This window comes from Sus scrofa, chromosome 17, assembly GCF_054392235.1.
Source record: "Sus scrofa isolate SSC_HxYL_T2T_F1_AM1 chromosome 17, Sscrofa_HxYL_maternal_Yorkshire_Landrace_v2.0, whole genome shotgun sequence".
Classification (NCBI taxonomy): Eukaryota; Metazoa; Chordata; class Mammalia; order Artiodactyla; family Suidae; genus Sus; species Sus scrofa.
The window spans coordinates 47,190,294-47,213,270 of NC_139399.1; the positions used below are offsets into that span (position 1 = coordinate 47,190,294).

The 22,977-nt window shown below is 49.2% G+C and overlaps 2 protein-coding genes across 11 annotated transcripts in view; both read left to right on the top strand.

Annotated features, from left to right (window-relative positions):
* Positions 1 to 22,977, top strand: part of AAR2 (AAR2 splicing factor) — a 70,489-nt gene that overhangs the window by 15,417 nt on the left and 32,095 nt on the right. For 4 of the 10 annotated variants that reach the window (XM_005672909.4, XM_001926938.8, XM_005672908.4 and 1 more), the window contains exon 4: positions 5,732 to 7,050. In XM_005672909.4, coding sequence (XP_005672966.1) covers positions 5,732 to 5,899 — 168 coding nt within the window. In that variant the 3' untranslated portion in view covers positions 5,900 to 7,050. Of the gene's footprint in view, positions 1 to 443; positions 7,051 to 7,321; positions 7,456 to 10,705; positions 10,825 to 13,778; positions 13,918 to 22,977 lie in introns of those variants that run through there. The other 6 variants (XM_085003851.1, XM_085003852.1, XR_014832279.1 and 3 more) reach the window with 5 other exon arrangements.
* Positions 10,706 to 22,977, top strand: part of DLGAP4 (DLG associated protein 4) — a 251,556-nt gene continuing 239,284 nt past the window's right edge. The window contains exon 1 of the mRNA XM_085003824.1: positions 10,706 to 10,791. The gene's annotated coding sequence lies outside the window, so the exon portion shown is untranslated. The remainder of the gene's footprint in view (positions 10,792 to 22,977) is intronic.

The following is a 22,977-nucleotide window of genomic DNA, read 5'->3' on the forward strand; positions in this document are numbered from 1 at the left end:
CTTCTGGCACCCCTGTAATACAGATGTTGGTGCGTTTAACGTTGTCCCAGAGTTCTCTGAGACGCTCTTCATTTGTTTTCAATCTTTTTTCTCTTTTTTGTTCCGTATCTGTGACTTCCACTAATCTGTCCTCCACCTCACTTATTCGTTCTTCTGCCTCCTGTGTTCTGCTGTTGGCTGCTTCTAATGGATTTTTTATTTCACTTATTTTGCATCTCTTCTTGCTTAAGTTTTATATCTTGTATCTCTTTGCTCTGTGTTTCCTGTAAATTATCCATCTTTGCCTCCAGTTTATTTCCAATGTCTTGCATCATCTTCAGCATCAAGAGTCTAAAGTCTTTTTCCTGGAGGCTGAGACTCTCCTGATCACTTAACTGTTTTTCTGGGATTTTTTTCTTTCTTCCTTATCTGAGTTATAGTTCTCTGTCTTTTCATTTTTATAGGTTTTTGGTGTGGTGACCTTTTTGCAGATAATAGAGTTGTAGCCTCTCTTACTTCTGGTGTCTGCCCCCCTTGTGGCTGAAGTTGGTACCAGGGCTTGCTGTAGCCTTCCTGTAGGCTTCCTGATGGGAGGGACTTGTGCCTGCCCACTGGTAGGTGGAGCTGATTCCTATCCCTCTGGTGGGTGGGGCTTTGTCTCTGGGTGAGATTAGAGGGCTGTGTGTGTGGCGTGTCTTTAAGCAGCCTGTTTACTGAGGGGCAGGGCTGTGATCCCACCAGGATTGTTGTTTGGCCTGGGGCTTCTCAGTGCTGATGGGTGGGGCCAGATTTTCCCAAAATGACCACCTCCAGAGAAAGGCACACTGATGAGTATTCCCAACAGCTTTGCTTCCAATGTCCTTCCCCCACAACAAGCCACATTCACCCCTGTTTTCCCAGGAGGTCCTCCAAGAACTGCAGTCAGTTCTGACCCAGATTCCTATGGAGACTTTGCTTTGCCTGGGACCCAGTGCACCTGAAAGTCTGTGTGTGCCTTTTAAGAATGGGGTCTCCATTTCCCCCAGTCTCATGGAGCTCCTGTGCACAAGCCCCACTGGCCTTCAATGCCAGATGCTCTGGGGGCCCTTTTTCCCAGTGCCAGATCTGCACACGTGGGAGTTTGATGTGGGGCTCAGAACTCTCACTCCTGTAGGTGAGTCTCTGTGAACCAGTTACTTTCCAGTCTGTGGGGCTTCCCACCTGGGAGGTATGGGGTTGCTTATGTCGTGTAATCGCCCCTCCTTCCTCTTGATGTGGCCTCCTCTTTGTCTTCTGGAGTAGGATATCTTTTTGAAAGTTTCTGGTCCATTTGGTTGAAGATTGCTCAGTATTTGGTTGTAAATTTTGTTGTTTTTAGGAGAGCAGTTGAGCTCCAGTCCTTCCATTCAGACATCTTAATCCCATCCTCAATAAAGTTGATTTTTAAAATGGTTAACCTAGGTGGTGCCCTGGGTCCTGGAGGCCTGCAGAAGGGGCAATTCCAGAAGCATCTGGTCTCCAAGCCCCTTGGTTTCCCCCAGGGCATTGCTGAAAATATCAAGGATACATTAGGTCTGTATCAAGACTAAAAGAAGGTCTTGGTAGGGAAGCAGGATTTCTGTTTCCCTGCTTGCTTGGCATTTATCACTTGCTCAGCATTTATCACCATCCTCATCTGTACAGTGGGAATAGTAATATCCTGTCCTCCTACCTCCAGGTTTGTGGTAAATATGAGATTGACAAGTTCTTTAAAAAGGACATAGCTTTTTTCAGGTTAGAAGCCTAGTTTTTCAGGCTGAGGCTCCTGTTATACCTGCCTGTAGTTGATGTAACCCCCAGGCAGTATTGGAGAGGTGGGTGAGGAGGATGAACGATGAGTACGAGCCCAGCCTGTTCCAGTCTGTCACTGTTGGCCATTGCCAAATACAGGATGATCCTTCCACCTCATTCATATCTATTCAATGAGCATTCTGTGGGCCCTAACTCTGGGGGTCACATTGATAATTAGGAAGCGATCCCTACTCTGAAGGCGCATAGATCACTGTGATGTGAGCAGAATGTGAGAAATGCCATAGGGAAGCTCAAGCCAGTACTGGGGAGCAGAGGTTAGAGCAGTTCTTTTCAGCTTGAGGTTTTTTTTTTTTTTTCTTCTTCTTCTTCTTTTTGTCCTTTTAGAGCCACACCCATGGCATATGGAGGTTCCCATGCTAAGGGTTAATTGGAACTGTAGCCACCGGCCTACACCACAGCCACAGCAACGCCAGATCCAAGCCACGTCAGCTACCTACACCACAGCTCACAGCAATGCCGGATCCTCAACCCATAATTGAGGTCAGGGATCGAACCCACAACCTCATGGTTCCTAGTCGGGTCGGATTCGTTTCCCCTGCGCCACGACGGGAACTCCTCAGCTTAAGTTTTTATAAGAGGCGTGTCACAAGGAGATGGCTTGTGAGCCAGTGGCATTCAGGGGCCTGGTAAATAAGCCACCTCCTCCCCAGGATGAGTCCTTTATTCTCTCTAGCAATCACGTAATTATCAAGCAATCATTTGATGCAGGCACTGTGTAAAAGGGAACCAGAAATGGATTTTCTGAGAACCTTTTATCTTTATTCTCCTGTTCATTAAACATCTAATGGTTCCTCTTTATACATCAGACTGTGCCAGGAGAGGGGATGTAGGTCTGAAAAGGAGTCACTGCTTTGGGGTTGCTTGTTATCCCTTGGGAGAGCTTAACAGTTAAAGCAGTGTTACTGACTGAGAGTGAGGCTTTGTTCCAGGTAACCCAGGGCATCAGGGCAGTCCAGAGGGGCACCTGTTCCATCCTTGGTCTGGGAGAACATCCCGAAGGAGGTGGCATCTGAGCTGACCCTGAGTCACTAGTAAAAGTTGGTAGATGAAGGAGGAGAAAGCAGAGGTGGAAGGTTGTTATAAGCAGAGGGAAAAGCATGTGTGCGTAGAGGCATAGAAGAGCCAATAGAGCGTGTTTGGGCAGCTGCTCTTCGTGGCTGGAGAGGGAGGGCAATATAGAGAGTAGTGCAGTTTACCATGTAAAGAGGCGAAACAGGAGAAAGCTTTTGCTAGTTCAGCCAGCAGGCTCCCTAGGACCTCTAGGGATAGACCCATGGGTGTGCAGGGCCTCCAGAGCTAATGCTGTTTGAAACAAGGCTTTTCTGCTTCCCAGATCAGGCCCTTCTGGCTTCACATTCTGCGCTCCAGAGCAACCTCCATTACCTGCCTACGGACATGCCACCAGCTTCCCCACTGTCCTCTGGCCACCAAGCTTGCACAGCCCTTCTAATTAGTTATTGACCTGGCATTTTGTCGTGGCTATGCTTCCTGCTCCTATATTTAGTCAATTCCCAAGTAATGAAACCAAATTCTATAAAACCCCACCCTCTGCCAGCTTCTCCTTCCACACCCCATCCCTGTCACTTCTGTCCATACTATCACCCCAACAAAGTGGCTCTGAGCAATGAGCCTCACTCCTCCTGCTAACAGAAAGACAGTGGAGAAACGGTGGATGGGGAGGGGGTTGTCCCTGGAATCAGCTGCAGAATGTACCTGTTGCCTTTGTCAGGTCAAGGCCCCTGGAGCCCAGATTCTTCCTGTGGTGCTCTGCGGGCCAGCTGTGGCATGAGGGTGATGCGCATTGAAGAGCTGCTTTCACCCTCACGCCCCTGTGTTTGGGGTGGTCATGCAGAGAGCCCGTGGGAAAAATGACTCCTTCCTTTCTGGTAGTTTAGACCCTGCCATTTAACTCCTCTCAGCCTCCATTTCTGTAAAATAGGCATCCTAGTGTGTGTCCCCAGGGCCTTGTGAGGCTCCAGTGGGATACTCTAAAACTTCTTTGAAAACAGTAAAATAGTGTGAGAAGCAGTAATGGGTTTGCTGTCATTCTTAGAAGGGGTTGGGATCCCAGACAATCCAGAATGGAGTTTTAGATGTAGAGAAAATCACTATTCACCCTGCCCATGTTCTTATTGGACGAAACTGAATTTAAAAGAATCAAAGCAAGGGATTACTATCCAGAATATGTAAAGAACTTTGATGACTCAACAACAAAAAAAACAACCTGATCAAAAATGGGCAAAGGACTTGAGTAGACTTTTCTCCAAGGAAGATATACAAACAGCCAATAAATAGGTGAAAAAAACATTCAGCCTTACTAATCATTAGAGAAATGCAAATCAAACCACAGTAAGACACCACTTCACACCCATCTGGCTAGCTATTGTAAACAAACAAACAAAAACAGAAAATAACAGATGTTGGAGAGAATGTGGAGAAGTTGGAACCCTTGTTCCATTCTGATGGGAATGTAAAATGGCACAGCCATTGTGGGAAGAGAGTATGGCGGTTCCTCAGAACATTAAACAGAATTAGCTTATCATCCCAAAACTCTGCTTCTGGGTATATACCCTAAAGAACCGAAAGCAGGGACTCTAAAATATCTCTCTGTAAGAGATATTTTTACACCCACATTCGTAGTAGCATTACTTATAAGAGCGAGAAGGCAGAATAACCCAAGTGGCCATTGACAGATCAGAGTGGAAAACAGAATGCGGTGTATGCGTACAGTGGACTGTCAGTCTTCGGAGGAAAGGAAATGTTGGCACCTGCTGCATAAGTGAAATGAGGACGTTATGCTAAGTGAAATAAGCCAGGCACAAAAGGGCAGGTATTATAGGGTTCCATTCATAGGAGGTACTTAGAGTAGTCAAAGTCCTGGAGACAGAAAGTAGAATGGTGGTTACTAGGGGCTGAGGAGCGGGAATGGGGAGTTACTGGGTATAAAGTTTCAGTTAGGGAGGATGAAAAAGTTCTAGAGGTGGTTGGTGGTGATGGTTGCATAGCAATGTAAATATACTTAATGCCACAGGCTTTTACTGTGGTTAAAATGGTAGATTTTATATACATTTAGTGCAGTTTTTATTTATTTATTTACTTATTTATTTTTGTCTTTTTGTCTTTTCTAGGACCACACCCACGGCATATGGAGGTTCACAGGCTAGGGGTCTAATCGGATCTGTAGCTGCCAGCCTACACCACAGCAATGCAGGATTCGAGCCGTGTCTGCGACTTACACCACAGCTCACCAAAATGCCAGATCCTTACCTACTGAGCGAGGCCAGGGATTGAACCTGCAACCTCGTGGTTCCTAGTCAGATTCATTAACCACTGAGCCAATGACAGGAACTCCCTTTAGTGCAGTTTTTAAATGATAATCTTTTAAATGGTTAAAATGGTAGATATTATATTATGTATATATTACCACAATTTACAAAAATCAGAGACAACTTTTAAAGGGAATAGAAACCTCAAATCAGCAGCCTGTGGCTCATTTAGATTAGCGCAACAGTTCACCCTCAGTGGGTTAGGGCCTGGGACTTTATGGAATCCAGGGATTTAGAAGCCCCCCAGCCTTTCTTAGCCCCAACTGGTATAGCTAACTACCTCTCACTTTGAGTTATTGCCCAGGTGCCCAGTAGATCTCCCCAGAGGGTAGGCCCAGGGTGATGGCCCCACTGGCCTTACTGTCAGTGGGGCATCTCTGCTCAAGATAGTAATTTTCCATTCTGGTCCTGCCCCAGCTTCTCAGCTGGGCTTGGACCTTCTTTCTTGGTTGGGGGGAGCACAGCAGGTGTCCTGGGCCTTTGCCAGCAGCAGCTGATCCACACGCCCCAGAGAGCTGAACACCCTGAGGAAATTTCCACAGCTCTCTTCAGCCCCTCTGTGTTCTCAAGAGTGACTTATCCTCTGTTCTCCATAGGTTTTCTTTTCCTCCGCCTGCAGTGTGGCTGTGGATGCCACCCTGAGGCAGAAAGCTGAAAAGTTCCAAGCTCACCTGACCAAGAAGTTTCGATGGGACTTTGCAGCAGAGCCTGAGGACTGCGCCCCGGTGGTGGTGGAGCTCCCGGAGGGTGTGGGGACCGGCTAACCAGGAATGCTCTCGCCCCGGGGAGGCCCCTTCCCTCATGGCTGCAGTCCTGGCTTCTCCGTTCCTCCTTCCTACTGGAACCTGTTGGGGCACTAGCCCCACCAAGTTCTGCAGAAATGGAGCCAGAATTCCCTCTTTCACCAATAAATAAGTTCCTTCAGTGCCAGAGGGGCTATATCCTGTCGTAAAGGCATATTTGTGATTCCCTGTCAGCCCGGTCTTGGTGCTGACCTAACTGAATTCCAAAAGACCTGCCTTGGCAGCAGCCTGCTTCCTTCCAAAAGAGAAGAAATTGAGCCAGAGCCCAAGAGAACTGATTGTTTATTCCATAGAAGCATTAGAAAACAGGAAACCCTGGACTGCCCGGGAGTCTGAGATGTCAGTTGATGACTTTTTAAAAGGTCAGCGGAGGGTAACAGAGAGATGAGCCAGAATTTCTGCCTGTCTTTGTTAAATGGGAATACATATTACAGAAAACATGGCGTGTGACCCCTCTGGAGCCCCAGATTTGGAAGGGTTTTGGAGAAGACAGTTGGGTTGATTCTGATGAGCAGTCAGCTTTTGTTTTCTCCATCTAAGCCTCTTTCTCCTGTCCAGGGGTCCCAGTGGATAGTCTTTCAAGATCGACCTCAGAGGCCTTGCCGGGGCCCTACCCCTCCCATCTGCTCCATTCTTAGGCGTCAGACTTAGAAGTGGGACTTGGCAACCCTCCCGTGCCCCATTCCTCACCACAGTCAACTGTGACTGTTTCTGATGACCTGGAGATTCAACAACAGAGAGAAGGTTCTTGCTCTAAGCTGGCTTCTCTTTGGCCCTGTTGAAGTTGTGCACCTTTATTCAAAGCTTCAGAAGTGACCTGGTCAGTCTAGATCTTCCCAGTCCTGCTGTAGTGCCATCAGCCACAGGAGTGGGGATGCTCCGGTGTCTGGGAGTCCTGAGGGCACACCCATCAGGCACACAGGCCCTGCATGACCTGACCTCACACTGTTGTGCTGTGACCAGCGTCCCTGAGCTGCTCTCCCAAGGCTGCAGCTCACACCAGGTTTCTGAATGAGAGTCCCTGCTGGTTAAGACTTTTGGTTCCACTTGTTTCCTTGGAGTTGTTTTTCCAGGAGCATAACGTACATTAAAGTCTTTGAGTTGAGTCTAAATCCCCTTGCGTGAGTCTCTTATAGTTAATCTGCCCGATTCCCAGCACAGCCAGGCAATGTCCCTAGGTGCACCTGTCCTTCCTCCTGAGCCCCAGGAGACCCTGCCCAATCTCTGCAGGCCCTGGAGGAGACAGGCAGCCAGCGACGTGCAGCAGTTGCTGGTGGGGCTTCCAAGATGGACACATCTGAAGGAAGGATCCAGGCGCTGTATCTATATAGTAACCAGAAATTTCACCTTGTGTGAATTTGCTGTTCTTTTTTCTCCCAAAAGCCCACTCATCAGAACTACCTGGGGAGCTTGTTAAAAGTGCACATTCCAAAGGAGTGAAGCCCTGATCCATGCATCAGCAGAGACGAACCCTGAAAACACTGTGCTGAGTGAAAGAAGCCAGACACAGACCACGTGTATGATTCCATTCATATGAATAGTCCAGAGTTGGCAAATCCTTAGAGGTGGAAGGATTGTGGTTCCCAGGGCATGGGAGAGTGCAGAATGGGGATTGACTGCTAATGGGTACCAGCTTCCTTTTTGGGGTGCTGAAGGCTCTGGAGGTAGTGGTGATGGTTGCCCAACCGTATGAATATAGTAAAAACTACTGAAAGTGTACACTTTAAGATGGTGCAGAGGCAGTGAATCTGGATGTGGCCTGCATTCTGAGGCAAGCTTAGAGTTACTACCTGGAGTAACAGCAATACAACTTGGTGCCTAGAGCGCCACTCGGACAGAATTTGTCTCCCACTGGCATTGTCAGGACAGCACCTGGGAGTTGGATCATGTGCCCTTCTCTGAGCTTGTTGGTCTTAGGTCTAGACAGACACTCCCCCCTCCACCTACGCACACAAGTGGGTGAAGGAAAAGTAGCTACAATTTATAAATGATGTGTTCTGTTACTTCACTTAATCTTCACAACAATATGTGGTAAGTGCTGTTATTGTCCACACTTTACTGATAGGAAAAACGGGCTCAGAGAGCTTCAATCATTTTGCCAGTTTCCCATACCTAGTAAGGATTGAGGACGAGAGTCAAGCCAAGCCTGTTGGTGTCTGTAGCTGAGCCCAGTGCTGCACTCATTGCTATGATTTACTCCTTTCCTGCCCTTGCATGTCCAAGACAGTCTTCCCCTCTTTCCACGTCCCCAGATCTAGCCTTGGCCCTATTGACAGCCAGCTGTGTGACCTTGGACAAGCCATGAACATTCTCTGGGCCTCAGTGTACTTACATATAAAATAAGAGCGTTTGCTTCGATTGGGAGATTCTGGTAGAGATACTCCAGGCTCCCTCAGGCTCCCTCCACTTAAAAATGGACCCTTGTGTTATTTTAACTGTTTTCTAAAGGGAGACTCCATTTACACAAGATAATATGGCTGGATTGACAAAAAAAAAAAAAAAAAAAAAAAACAATAGTTCTCTTGTTTGGGGCTGGAGTGACACCGACTCTCTGTCTTCTCCTGCTTGTCCCAGATGGCAGTCCTCTCTGTGTCTTTGATGAATAAAAAATGTGAAAACAAATTAATAATTACTTAATACTTGCAGTATTTTTGGAAGGCAGAAACCTTCCACACAGAACCAGTGGCATTGCTGATCTCTAAGCTCCTTTCCACTTTTAACGCATCCGAAAGTGAAGCTATTGGCAGGGCCTGGCCTGATTTTAAAATCCCCTCAAATGCAGGCCTCCTGGGGTCTGGTTCTTATTTGCAAGGCTGCTTTATCCTATTAACAGAATCAGCAGAGGTATCGACTTTCCAACCCCTTCCACTGTCCCTGTGACAAGCTCTCATTGCTCTGAGCCCTGATCTGCCTAATTTCTCACCACTTGAGCAGTGGAGGAGTTCCCTGCCACTGATTGCCTCTTACCGTCGGTAATTATTTTTCCAACGTCATCCCCTTGTAAATATTATTTAATATTCTCAGGGTGCTGTGACATGTTGGTTTCTCCAACTAATCAGACTTTGGCTTGACCGAGATGCCATCCCCTGCTGATGGGGGCTGGAGATACAGAGAGAATGCCATGGCCAAGCCACCTCTGAGTCACGTCCGCCAGATTTAAAGCAGGATGGAGTTGGGAGGTTCACCTGAGCCACCTGCTGATACTGGGAGTGGCACTTCCTCACCTTGGCACAGACCACATCTGGCCCAGGCAGGCTTTGTTTTCCGTAGGCCCCTCCAGACCTTTCTATCTCAGCAGCGTGGGGGCTGCTTATTCTCCCCCCAAACCCTGGGCACCTGCTGTGGACTGGCCCCCCTGCTGAGATGGGGGGTGAGAGCCAAACCTCATGTCAGCTGCTCCCTGCTGGGGGGCAGGGAGGCCTGTTCCCCCCCCCACCCCCCGCCAACAGCTAGGTCTTCTGTCCTTTGGGCTCAATCTGGTGCTCACCTGCATGGACTTGGTAGATTTCTCTGGAAAATGGATCTTCAGGGTTCTCAGGCTGTCTATTAAAAATGCATGGTGGGAGGAAGTTAGGAGAAGTAGAGGGCTTCTCAGTTCAATGTCAGATGGCCTATTTGAAAGAAATTCCACAGGTGTCTCTTCCTTGGATCTCTGTCCTGCTTCTTCCCTCCCCAGATTTCGCCATTTTCTCTGTCCATCTCCAGAGGGGTTTTTTTTTTTTTTTAAACCTGGCTTGAGTCTGGACTCTCCATGTCTAAGGGGATGCCAGCAGTTGGAGTTACACGGTGAGAAGAGGGAACTGTCGCATGAGATGCAGTTGGAAACAAATGTGGGGCCTGCACCAGGGCAGAGAGGCTGGGAGAGCTGTCGCAAAGGAGGAGGCATCTGCATCCAGAATGCAGAGCTGGGGCCCATAGAAGAAACTGCACTGGGCGGAGCTTGGCTTTCTTCCTTCTTCACCCAGCTAATACTTTCTGAGCACCTGCCCTGTGAGCTTACATTCTGGTTGGGGGGAGGGGTGTGTGAGGGGGCAGGCAATAAGCATAAAAAGTAGATTTTATTTATTTTTGTCTTTTAGGACGGCACCCACGGCATATGGAGGTTCCCAGATTAGGGGTCCAATTGGAACTGCAGCCGCCGGCCTACACCAGAGCCACAGCAGCTCGGGATCTGAGTCTCATCTGTGACCTACACCACAGCTCACAGCAACACTGGATCCTTAATCCACTGAGTGAGGCCAGGTATGGAACCTACTTCCTCATGGATGCTAGTCAGGTTCGCTAACAGCTGAGCCACGACAGGCGCTCCTTATTTATCTATTTGAAGAAGTAGATTTTAGAGTGTGTTAGTTGTGAGAAATGCTCTGGAAAAAAAGTAGATCAGGATAAGGAAAAGTGAGAGTTCTGGCAGGGTAAGGGGGCACATTGTAGTTTACATGGGGGACATTTGAGCAAAGATTTGAAGGCTGAGAGCAAGTGAACCATGTGTGTATCTGGCAGAAGAGTGTTCTAGGCAGAATGAGCAGTAAGTGCAAAGGCCCTGGGGCAAGAGCATGTCGGGTGTTTTAGAGGAACACCAGGGTGTCAGCATGGCGTGAGTGGAGCATCAAAGGAGAGAATGGAAGGAGAAAACATCCAGGTTACAGAGGGGTCGGGTTGTCCAGGACTTAGGGGCTGTGGTAAGAGGTTTCGTTTTACTCAGTGAAATGGGGACCCATTAGAGGGTTTTAAGCTGGAGAGTGATTGGTCTGACTTTTGTTTTAACAGGATCACAAGCTGCTGTGTTGGACATAGACTGCAGAGGGATGGGTGGAAACAGGGAGACCAGTAAGGAGGTTAAAGCAATAATCCAGGTGAGAGATGGCGCTGATTCGGATCAGAGTGGTACCAGGTGTGCACGCGGGGGCTGCCTTCATGACTCAGTGCCCTTCTAGCCTGATAACCCTTCATTCTGAAGTCTCAGCTTTCTGAGCAGAATACTGACTTGTTGGGTCCCCTCACCCCCACCCCATGGGTCCCCTACTACTGTCCCATCAGGGATCTGCCAGCCCTGCCTGTTCCCAGATGCCCATGGTACATTCGGGTAGGCAGGGCAATGACGACGGACTGGGCAGGGCTGTCAGAGGAGTTCTGGGTGGTGGGGTGGAGGCAGGAGATTCAATGGCTCTGTTAAGAAGCAGGAAGTGAGCCAGGGCCGAGATGGGCTGTGGTCACCGCCAGCACCCGGCGGGGCTGTTCCTGCAGCCCCTGGGCAATAAGGAGGGTCACCCTTGCTATTTGGGGGCTCTGGTAACTAATGAGAGTTGAAGGCTCTTGGTAGTAATTTGTCCTGGTCAAGGATGATTCGTGCACCTACTTCCACCAGGGAATGTCTATGGACTTGGAGGTGACTAACATGAGCCGGCGTGGAGTGGGGGCCTCCCTCCTCGCTGCTGGGTATGTGCTGGGTCCTTCACTCACCTTCTTCACATGGGGCCCCAAGTCTTTAAGGAAGCAGATGACGAAACAAGGCTCCGAGAGGTGAGGCACGGGCCAGCAAGTCTCAGAGTCAGAATCCCAGCCTGAGTTCAGCACGGCCCTGCCACCGCGCAGCACTCCTTAATAAGAATGGTTACGTAATCTGTGATAATTACCAGTGGATCCAAGGCTGCCAGCCTGATAACTGGCAGTGTCCGCCACTTACAAGGGTGGTGGGCAGGCCCCGATGGCCTCTTGGTTCATGACAGCTTGCTCAGACTCTTAGTGTCTGTATCTAGCCTTGGGCACAATGGGCTGGCCTGGCTCTGGTGGGGTGGCACCTGGAGGAAGGGGAGCAGCATTTGGTCCTGAAGGAGGCTGCTTCTAGCCTCTTTTTGGACCCCCGGGGCTACCGAGGGGCTGCTCAGGCTAGGGTACACCTGAGTGGAGGCAGAAGGTATTTATTTGCTTTAGAGAAAGATGCTGCCAGATGTAAGGCCTCTGAGGGGCTGATTGAATGCCTGAACATCGTCTGTGGTTCAATAAACTGTTTTATTGCAAGCCTAGCAGCCCAAAGGTAGAGAACAGAATATCGGGGTTGAGCCGGTGTCTCCTTGATACATTTTGAGTGAAGAAGGCTCCACCGTTGTTCATTTCCCTTTTGGAAATTGTCTGCTTATGTCCTCTGCTCATTCTTCTATTGAATCTTCTTTTATTAAAAAAAAGTATGTGTTTATCTTATCATAACATATCTTAATATTAGAAATATTTCCCCCAATTTGCCTTTTAACTTTATGATGTTTTGAAGTGTATATTTACTTTTTTATGTCAAATATGCCAAGCTTGTTCTTTTTGATTTTTCCTACTGCTTTAATACTTAAAAGTCCATTCCTGAATCAAGATGGAATACCCATTAACCCATATTTTGTTCAAATGTTTCTCAGTGTTATGGTTTTTTGTTTTGTATTTTGCCACAGTCAAAACCATGTTTCCTCAGCCCCACTTAATCCGTCCCCACCCCTACCTTTCATACCTCACATCTGTTCTTGATTTTTTCCTCTCCATATTTTAAGTCCTAAAAACCACCTCACACCTCAATCCGTGTCCTTTCCTCAGCCATCAAGGGATTCTCATAAACCTTTTTGATCCCCTCAAGGCATTTACAGCCAGAACTACACCCATATCTGGCCCTTGGTATTACAGTCTGGTGATGTGGAGTGCTTTTCTTGTTGCTTCTCAAGGCTAGAATCATGTGTTCACAATTCTGTACTTTCTTGCTCCAAGCATGAGGCTAACTGCATAAATTCTTTATTGACTTGGAGATTACCTCCCCCTTTTGAGAAGGCTCTGTCCCTGCATTAAAGGGCCTAGAATGGCCAGCAGTTGTTATCTTGTAGATGAAACAACCCATTTCTCTTCACCTTCCTTTTGATATCAAGCCTCCTTTGCTATCAGGAAGCCTTTTTCTACTCCATGTCATCTTTGGTATGACATGTCACTATGGAGTGCCAATCACAGTAACTCATTCCATCCTTCTGCCCACAGAGATAGACACACAACTTCAGCTAAGCCACTTGGCGTCTTCCCTGGGATGCTTCTTCTAGAAGGTGCAGAAAGATACTGCATGCTTTTGGTGTTATGGTGGTAGAGGGACTCTGAGTTGGACCTATTAGGGTTCGTCATACCCATTTTAAAAAAGCCCTTGCACCAGAAATGAGGATAAGAACAACACAGAAGGAAGCTGAGCCTTGAGATAAGAGTCAACATCATCACTAGAACACCTGGATCCAGCCCCACCTGCAGCCCATAATTCCTAGGATTCCTCTAAATGAGCCAATACAATAGTTTTTTTTTAAATTTCTTTTTTCAATTTTATTTTATTGTGGTAAGAACATTTAACATGTGATCTACCTTAAATTTTTAAGTGTACAGTACAGTGTTATTGATTATAGGTACAAAGTTATACAGCAGATCTCTGGAACTTATTCATCTTGCTTATTAGGAACTTTATGTCCATTGACTTGTAACTCCTCATTCCCCCTCTACCAACTCCTGGCAACACCATTCTAGTCTTTGATTCTGTGAATTTGACTATTTTGTTACTTCATACTATCCACAGCAATGATGTGGAAAAAACCTAAATGTCCATCAAAAGGTGATTTGATAATGAAAATGTAGAATTCACATGTGGTGGAATATTATACAGCCTTAAAAAGAAGGGAATTCTATAATATGTGACAACCTGCATGAAACTCGAGGATATTATATCGAGTGAAATAAGTCAGTCACCAAAACAACAAATACGTTTTTTCTTTAAAGCTGTTTGTGACAGTTTCCTGCCCTTGCAGTCAAGCGAATCCTAATTCATTCTTACATTTGTGAGGCTTTAGCCTTCATTGCCTTCCCATCTACAAAACTCCCAAGATGGCAGAGCTCAAAGGAGCACAGAGACCACAGGCTGATCCTGCAGTTGGTGAAATCAAGATCCCAGGAGGAAAAAAGAACTCATCCAAGGTCACATGGTGAGTTGTTTCCTTCCCAAAAGGAAAAAGAGCTTGAGTTCACTGGCCAGCAGCCTGGACTATGTCGTGGGCCTCAGCCATGGCATTGGAGTTCTGAGTGGTTGTTGATCTGTTGTTTTTGGACGCCTCACCCAGACAGCATTGCCGCCACCCCACAAGCATGTGCTCAGCCAAGGGAGAGCTCCAGGATGGGCCGGAGCCAGGCTGGGGAGGATGTTGAGTGCCGCTATTTCTGCTGCCCCTGACTTGGTGGCCCCTGTCGAGAGAGGGTGGTGGTGGTGAAGACCAAGATTGCCATTTACTGCGTGCTCACTGTGTGCCAGGCAGCATCTTAAACCATAGCAATAGCTCTACATACACTCACCTTCATGTGGAAGCCTGGCGGCGTCCTCGTGAAGGAAGTATTATGGGAATCCCCATTTCACCTGTGAGGAAAACAGGCCTAGAGAAGTTAGGGAACTTTCTGAGAGTCCCACTGCAATTGAGCTCTGCGCTTAGACTAACCCAGGCTAGCCTGACTGCAGAGCCTAAGGTCTTACCCTTTGCATCAGGAGAGGAGGACTCAAGCTGACAGGGGACAGGCAGGCCCGTAGCTGAGTGGACGGGGAGCATGCTCTGCTCCCAGCTCCATCCAAGGGTGGCCAATTCAAGGCAGGCTTGTCAGAGCTTCCAGTTTTTCAAGAGAAGTCAGGAATATGGGTTTTTATATGAAACTTCTCTGTCTTAAAATGTTGGCAGCAAATTCAGGTTTAAAAAAAACACTGTGCACGCCAACCAAAAACACATTTGCAAGCCCAACTTGCAACTTTTCTGCTCTACTCTACTTTTGTGTGGCCAGAGGATGACGTTCTAACCCACGGGGTCTCTGCCCATCCTCTGGTGGGAGAACTGATGTCGTTATACCCCAGTCCTGCCCGGGCCCACACTCACTCATTCTGAATGTGCCTCTGCAGCGAAGCACCAGAAGTAGGGACAAGGTGGGGGCGTGTGGAAGCTGAGAGAGCAGACAGAGACTTATTCTTCAGTTTTACAGGTGAGGACAGAGGACCAAGTGAGGCAATGTAAATGGTCAGTAACCCACCCACCTCGTGAAAGAGCTGCTGGGCCAGACTCAGGTCCTTCTGAGGCACAGGTGTGGTGCTCTCATAACCACAGCATTACCAGCTGACTGCCCATTAGGCTAGAAAGAAGAAACACCTGGATTCTGGAAATGAATGAATCCCAGCCTTGCTCAAAATGATAATACTGGGCAGTTACTGAAGTTTTCAGGGACTCGATTTCCTCATCTGTAAAATGGGGGTGGTAACCACCTCTCAGGATAAGAGTGAAGAGCAAATGAATAGTGAATGTGGAAGTAAGTCTTTTTCTTCCCCAAGTGTCCAGGACACAGCCAGGCACCAGGAAGGCAGGAGGAAGGGCCTCGCTCATGCCCTTTCCTCTCAGTGCCGTCCTTCCTGCCTTCACTCAGACCCTTCGCTCTTATTTGGTCCACACTGAATGCAGACAGGCTTGGTCATCTGTCAGAATCGATTAGAGGGGAAGGCGATGGGGAGCTGGCCTGGTAGCAGGGCTGTGTCACTGTGGAGAGCTGGGCTCAGTGGCCTCTGGAGGCAGGGCTGGGCCACAGCACCCGAGGCCCTGGGTACTCCTCAGAAAGAGGCTCAATGTGTTTCCCCCCTCCTGTGGGGCAAGGGGGCGTCCCCAGGGGGCATTTGAGGAGGCTTCAGGCCCGCAGACTCATAGGACACTGCTGCCAGCTGGAGGTGGGGGTCCCAGTGCTTCTCTGACCCAGGGGGTGCTCTGGCACACACACTGCCACTCCACGCCCTCTCCCTGGTGAGACGTGACGAATTGGTCCTGATGCCCTTTCCTTCTCAATGTGATGCCCCAGGCAGCCTCAGCCAGTGCAGGAAGTTGGCACGTGAGGGAAAGCTGCTTGTCTTTCCTGGTCCAGTTGAAGTGCCCTGGTCTTAGAGCAGGGGAGACAGGCCCACAGAGGACAGAGGCTCTGTTCAAGGTCACCTGGCATGTTCATGTCAGAGTGGCATCCCAGTTGTTCCATGTGCAGCCTGGAGCCTGGGCTGCATGGGGCTGGGGCTGCTCCGTAGGGACAGGTTCCCATGGTCTTATCCACCTGCCCCAAGTTCAAGAGCTGTGTTCTCACTTGTGTTCCCCATCAGGAAACTGCAGTTCTGCAAGCATGTCAGGAGTCTTGACCCTGATGTAACCCTCAGACAAGTCCTTAAGCTCCTCTGGGGCTGTTTTCCTCCTACATGGGGTGTTGGTTCTGCCCCAGACTCCTGTGAAACCCCAGCACCCAGTCCCTAAAGGATAGGGGGCTGTATGCTCCCCACCTCCCCTAGCAGGGCACTGAGCCAAGGATGCTCACAGCCCCCTCTGGGTGCTGTGTCTGGAGCCAGGGCCTGCGTGCTGAGCATGCACTGGTGCATGATCACATGCCAGAGCAGAGTCTGTCCCCTCCTGCCCAGTCCTCGGGGGCAGAAGTGGGGCTGTGCCTGCTACATCTCCAGGTCACCATCCCTCTGTCCTGGGGCCTGGCACAGAGGAGGAGAGCGAGTAAATGAATGGGTGGATGGATGAATACGATCCTAACAGCCGTGCTCATCCAGCCCCTTCCGTGTGCCCAGCTCCCAGCACATGTCATCACTCATCCTGGCGGCCGCCTTGTGCTAGAGGGGGAGCCACACCCCTCCCCGTCATCTGTTCACTATGTGAACACACCCCTCTCTCCCAGCCGTCGTTCCCAGAGCTCTCCAGAGCCCACAGCCACCACTGGCTTCTCATAGGCATTAGCGGCCTCACCCTGCATCCTTGGTCTGGCAGGCCTGGGACTCTCATCTCCCCAGCTGTGAGATCAGCCCCCAGAAGAATGATCAGACCTTGGCCCCCCTGTGCCTGCTCAGCCTGGCATGTCTGTGAGGTTCTCAACCCTTTTCCTGGTGCCAGAAACGGCCTCTTGTCTCGAGGTTCTCCACAAGGCTTTATACTGACTTCCCCCCACCTCAGCAGAAATGATCAGTGTTGGAGTTCCCGTTGTGGCGCAGTGGTTAACGAATCCGACTAGGAACCATGAGGTTGCGGGTTGGGTCCCTGCCCTTGCTCAGTGGGTTAACGATCTGGCGTTGCTGTGAGCTGTGGTGTAGGTTGCAGATGCGGCTCGGATCCCGCGTTGCTGTGGCTCTGGCGTAGGCTGGTGGCTACAGCTCCGATTCAACCCCTAGCCTGGGAACCTCCATATGCCGCAGGAGCGGCCCAAGAAATGGCAAAAAGAAAAAAAAAAAAAAAAAGAAAAAAAAAGAAAGAAAGAAAAGGAAATGATCAGTGTTGAGCAGGACTGAGGCCAGTGGGATGAAGGCACATCTAAACCTCAGTATGAAGTAGAACTTACAGTTAAAGCTGCCCAGAACGGAGTGAGCTCTTTGGAAGTAGCGTGTTCTCCATTCCTAGAGGTAGGCAAATAAAACCTAGGCAGCTTAATGGGGCTAACAGAGACATCCACCAGGAGAGCAGCTTCAGTAGGTAGTTGTGAAGTTCCCTTCCAGGTCTTAGATCACAGATCTTTTTTCTAGGACTTTCTCCTCAGACCGGTCCCTAAGACAGACACAAGCAATAGCAGATCCAATTCAGGGCAGAGGAAGGGGGAGTCCAGAGGCTGAAGGTGAGTTGTTTGTGAACACACAGCTAGGCTCAGGACCAGGGATCCTGGAACCCAGCCTTTTTTGCAGGGTCTTCACTGGTCCTCCCTGAATCAAAGCCAAGGCTAACTCGAGACCCTAATCTGGCCCAAGAGGTTCCTGTCATGGTGCTGGATCATGGTGGATCCAGCTACCAGATGGATGAGAGCCCAGGAAAGCAATAGGTGTGGGGACTGGGGGCTTTGGGTTCAAATTGGCAAAATGAGGGGATACATGGGGGACAGGTAGCTTTTTAGGGGCCCAAGGCCATGGACCTCTGAAGGCCTGTATGCCCAACCCTATGAGGAGGAGGGGGGGAGCGTACCCCGAAACTCTCCCTCTTGCGAGTTCTACAGAGCTCACCCACCTCTGTCTCTCTCACATGCTCTGCTCCGGGACAGACACAGCAGCACCCACATCCAAACCACTCACATCTCTCTCTCTCTCTCTCTTTCTCTCTCACACACACACACACCATGCCCAGGAACACCCACACGGAGACACAGAGACACACCTTCCTGGAGCCACACCTCCAAGCATGCAGGCCCCACCCTCTAGGAAGCCCCTGCTCAACAGCTGGCTGGGGGAGGTAGGCAGGGCAGGGGTGTGCACTGGCTCCATGACCTGCAAGTCTGATTGTCTGGAAGCCATTTCCTGCCTTTCCCCACGACCAACTGCCCATCCGGGGCCAGCAGAGCTGGGGCCTGCAGGGAGGTGGTGGAGCAATTCAGCAGGCTCTCAAGTCAGCTAATCTGGGTTCAGGTGTTAGCTCTACCACCGTCTAGCTCTGTGACTTTGGCAAGTCATAGGACTGCTCTGAGCCTCAGCTTCCTCATCTGGAAAGTGGGCATAAACATAATACCTCTTAGATCTACTAATCCCTGTAGCCCACAGGCCTGGCACATAGTGGGTGTGGAATAAACGGAGATATTACTGGCAGCTCAAGGCAGAGTTTCAGCTACCAGTTGGCCACTTACTCCTGACATGAGCTCACATTTCCATGGCCGGGGTGGGATGTTCCCAGAAATAGTCTTTGATATTGAACAGCGAGCAGCCCCTCAGCTAGAATCTGAACTAGAATCTTAGCAATTTAATACCTTTAATACCTTTCTGGAACCATAGACTGCAAAATCCAGAGGCTTTGCCAGCATATTTGAGACTCTCAAGGATCTCAAAGCACAAATCTCAGAATCTTAGAGCTGTAAAGAGGCCTTGGAAATATGTGGTCCAGTTGCCTCGCTCCTGAGATAGAATCCCAGAAACATGGAGCCTCAAGAGTGAGATGAGAACGTCGAGCCCATTCTAGTCCAGTTTGGTAGAATCATAAACTGAGGCTCGGAGAAGGTGAGCACCTGGAGCAAGGTTGTACAGCAAGTTAAGAGGAAGCATTGAGACCAGAACCCTGGTCCTGGCTTCACAGGCTTAGACTTGGCCCATTTATGGAGGCCTGGAGGAGATGGGGAAGGCGGAGGAGGAAACATTTGGACCGAAGCAAGGATTTTCCAGAGATTGTTTTTGAAAAATCAAACCAAAAAGAAAAATGGGAAAGGGTGCTGGCTTCCCTTTATTTTCTGCCTTGTCTTCCTCTGGGCACTCATTCTCTGCCGCTCTCAGCCGGCCCCCAGCTCTGCTCACAAGCTGCTTCCAGCCGCCCACGGGCTTCCTAAAACAGTCTCTGCAAGCTAATTCCAGAGGGTGAATGGCAGAGAGCAGGCCTGGGGGGCTGGGGGGCGCTTCCTTAGCTAGCGCAGGCTCAGAGCTGGCTGCCCCCAATCCCAGCCCTCTCTCCAGAAGCTTTAGCCTCTGCCCACCCTGGAGGGGAGTATGGATGGGGTCCAGCTCCCACCACTACTGCCTGGCTGCTCAGAATAGGCTATTTTTCCTTCTTAAAAATTTATTTTTTAAAACTAGGTATTTAATAATACATATGTAATAATAAACCTGAAATATTGCATATTTATCATAAAATAATCAGAAAAGTGTGAAGAACTAAATTAATTAGATCACCTGTAATCAAACTGTGCTAAATGAAACAACCATCAACATCTAAACATATATCCTTCCAGACTGTGGATGGAGCACATCTTTTAGAGAGAAGGGCTGATTCAGTACATAATGTTCTAAAACCTGTTTTTTTTCCCAGTCATATATTCATAAACATCTGTCCTAGTCAACAGCTGCACTTCTGCAACGTGAATTTTAGTGGCTGCATGGCACCCTGCATATGATTACACCACTCTTTACTCAGCCAGTCCCTACTGCTGAAAATTTTAGCTTATGTCTGTTTTTTCCCCATGAGAAGCAACAAATCATTCATTCCTGTAGTTACATCTTTGGTTATCCTAATTATTTCCTGAGGACAACTTTCTGGACCTGGAATGACTGGTCAAAGGGTTACCCTTTTTTAAAAAGATAAATGCAAACTTATAACTCTATTCTCTTTTTCTACAATGAACATATAATAAAGAAAACTTAGAAAATACAGCTAAAGAAAAAACTCTTTAACTTCCCCTGGTTCTTACCACCAAACTGTGGTTAAGAATTTTGCTGTAAAACACTAGTCTTTTTCATGTACATGCATCTGTGCGTGTGTGTGGGCGGGTGATACACATCTACAAATAATGCAATTCCACTGTACATGCTGTTTTGTAAGATTTTGGTATTTTTTCATGTCTGTAGATTTACATTTACTGCATCACTTTTATCAGCTACATAATATTCCATTGTATGTATATATACCTGGGCATAGCCACCCTCCTATTGCTGGGGAACGGATTTCTAATTTTTCACAAACATTCTGTAGTGAACATACTTAGAGAAGAAGCATCTTTGCTTCTCAACCACATCCATTCTTAGGCTCCATAGTAGTGGACTGGCTGGGTCACGGGCTTGGTGTCCTTGAGATTGCTTCATTTCTCACCATAACGCCAAACATCCAGCCGGTAGAAAGCCTCCACCAAGTTCTGCTGGTGGCTACAATGTGTAGAACCAGGCAGGGAGCTTGTTCTGTATCTCCTGCTCTCCAGGCTGATTGCTTGCATAGGGGCCTCATAGGCTCATCTGTGCTTCCAGGAAGGGAGGCTCAAAACTAGGCTCATGGGAGCCCAGCTCACAAGCTAGTTGCTACTGGCTCTCCACTGCCCTCTTCCTGAATATCCTGGGCAGGTCATGTGCCCTCTCTCTGCCTGCAGCTCCCCACTCACCTGGGACTATGGAGAGCAAGTGTGACATGTCACCATTGTTCTGAGGAGAGGAATGATGCAGCCTGGATCCTGCCAGTTGACAGTTGGTGCTTAGATACTATAGGGCTGGCCTTGCAGGGCGTGGGGGCCCTGGCTGCAGGCCTGAGGGGTGTGTGAAGGGGGCTGAGCTCCACCAGAGGCTGGAGGTCAGCTTGGGTGGAAGAGAGAATGGGAGCACCAATGCAGAGGGGAGGTGGCATTGCATAGCTGAGGAGCTCAGAGCGAGAAGGGCCAGGAGCCAGCACTGGACAAGGGGTAGGACAAGCTGAGAGAGTAGAAAGGGGCTCTGCCCAGAGCTTCCTGGGTGCTCACGGCCAGGTCTCCCCAGGACTGTCTCTCCTTATCCAGTGCCCCTCCATCCATCATGGCCACTGCTCTGTTCTCTGGGGTCTCACTCTGTTCAGACTGGGGGAGCAAAGAGCCATCTGAGAAAGAAACAAGCTTAGAGCCAACCAGAAGGAGAGAGAGAGAGAGAGCTGGGGGTGGAGGAAGGAGGGGGAGGCGACGGGGACTAGGAGAAGAGAGGCAGCCACCCATGAGAGGAGGCCTGCCACCCAGACCTCTTTATTGACCAGCACAAGGATCTAGACAAAGACCTTCCTGGAGTTCCCACTGGGTGCAGAGGGTTAAGGATCCAGTGTTGTCTCTGCAGTGATTCAATCCCCAACCCAGTACAGTGGGTTAAAGATCATTGCCACATTTGTGGTGTAAGTCACAGCTGCACTCAGAGTCCACCCCCAAGAACTTCCATGTGCTGTGGGTGTGGCCAACCCCCCACCCCCACCCCAAACCTGAGACCTTCCCAATGGTTAGCTCAGAAGCAGCTGCATCAGACCTTTAAACTGGGAGATTGGGGTTTTAGGCAGCTCCAAGTCATCCCTCTGGATTATACTGCCCTTTGTGGTTTTCCACGTACCCTCACATTCCTGATCCCAAAGCTCACACCCTGGGCAGGCAGGGTTCAGGGATGATGTCAACTCAAAGTGTGTGGCGATGAGGAAGCAAAGCAGATCTGGCCACCAGCTAGAGATGAGGATCTTGAGTTGGGCTCAGGCATTTGTTTCATTTAACTCTCACTCCTCATTGTATGCCTATGTTTATTTTGAGTATTTCGCTAGAGTACAATGGAACCAATCCCTGTGCAATGAGTCAGGACATTTGAGCTGCCCAGTGAGAATGCAGTGAAGCGTGGAAGTCCAGCGATGTCCTGGGACATCGTGGGCACTGGCCAGGGAGACATTTCTTTGAGCAGTTACTCTGCTCAGTGCCCCTTCCCCAGCTAGGTCCCTTTAGTCACTTGATTCAGGTGGGGTCCACCTCTCAGTGGACTCTTTCTCTCCTTCACCCACTCTGAGCTGGGGCTGCTGGGAGTGGTGGGTGAGCAGTGGTGTGCTTCCCTCACAAGCACCCATCCGTGCCCAAGCTTGGCTGTGGGAGGCAGGGTGGGCAATGACCTGCAAGCCTCTCAGCCACCCTCCTCCACCAGGGGAACAGCTTCTGGGAGACTGAAGTTGGAGGTGTTTTTGGAGAAAGAAGCACACCCTTGGGGAAGTTCCTTTTGTGGCTCAATTGTAACAGCCGGACTAGTATCCATGAAGGCACAGGTTTGATCCCCGGCCTCGCTCAGCGGGTTAAGGATCCAGCATTGTTGTGAGGTGTGGTGTAGGTTGCAGACGCGGCTGGGATCTGGTGTTGCTATGGCTGTAGTGTAGGCTGGCAGCTGCAGCTCGGATTCAACCCCTGGCCTGGGAACGTCCATATGCTGCGGGTACGGCCCTAAAAAGCCAAAAAAAAAAAAAAGCGCACGCCCTTGGCCCTTCATCTTGGGGTTGGGACATAGGGAGAGCAGAGCTCTTGCCTGAATGGTCTAATAATAAAAATATCAATGGGTGACTTTTAAGAGCACTCAATACACGCCTGGCATTGTCCTAAGTATTTAAATGTACTACCTCATTAGTCACAAAATGTGGCTGCCATTATCATCCCCATTTTACAGATGGAGAAAGTCAGATACAGAGAGCTTAAGGAACTGGCCCAAGATCTCACAGCCAGCAGGCAGCAGAGCTGGATTTAGAGTCCGTGCTTGTCACATAGAGCCAACCAAACACTATTCAGGCTTTATA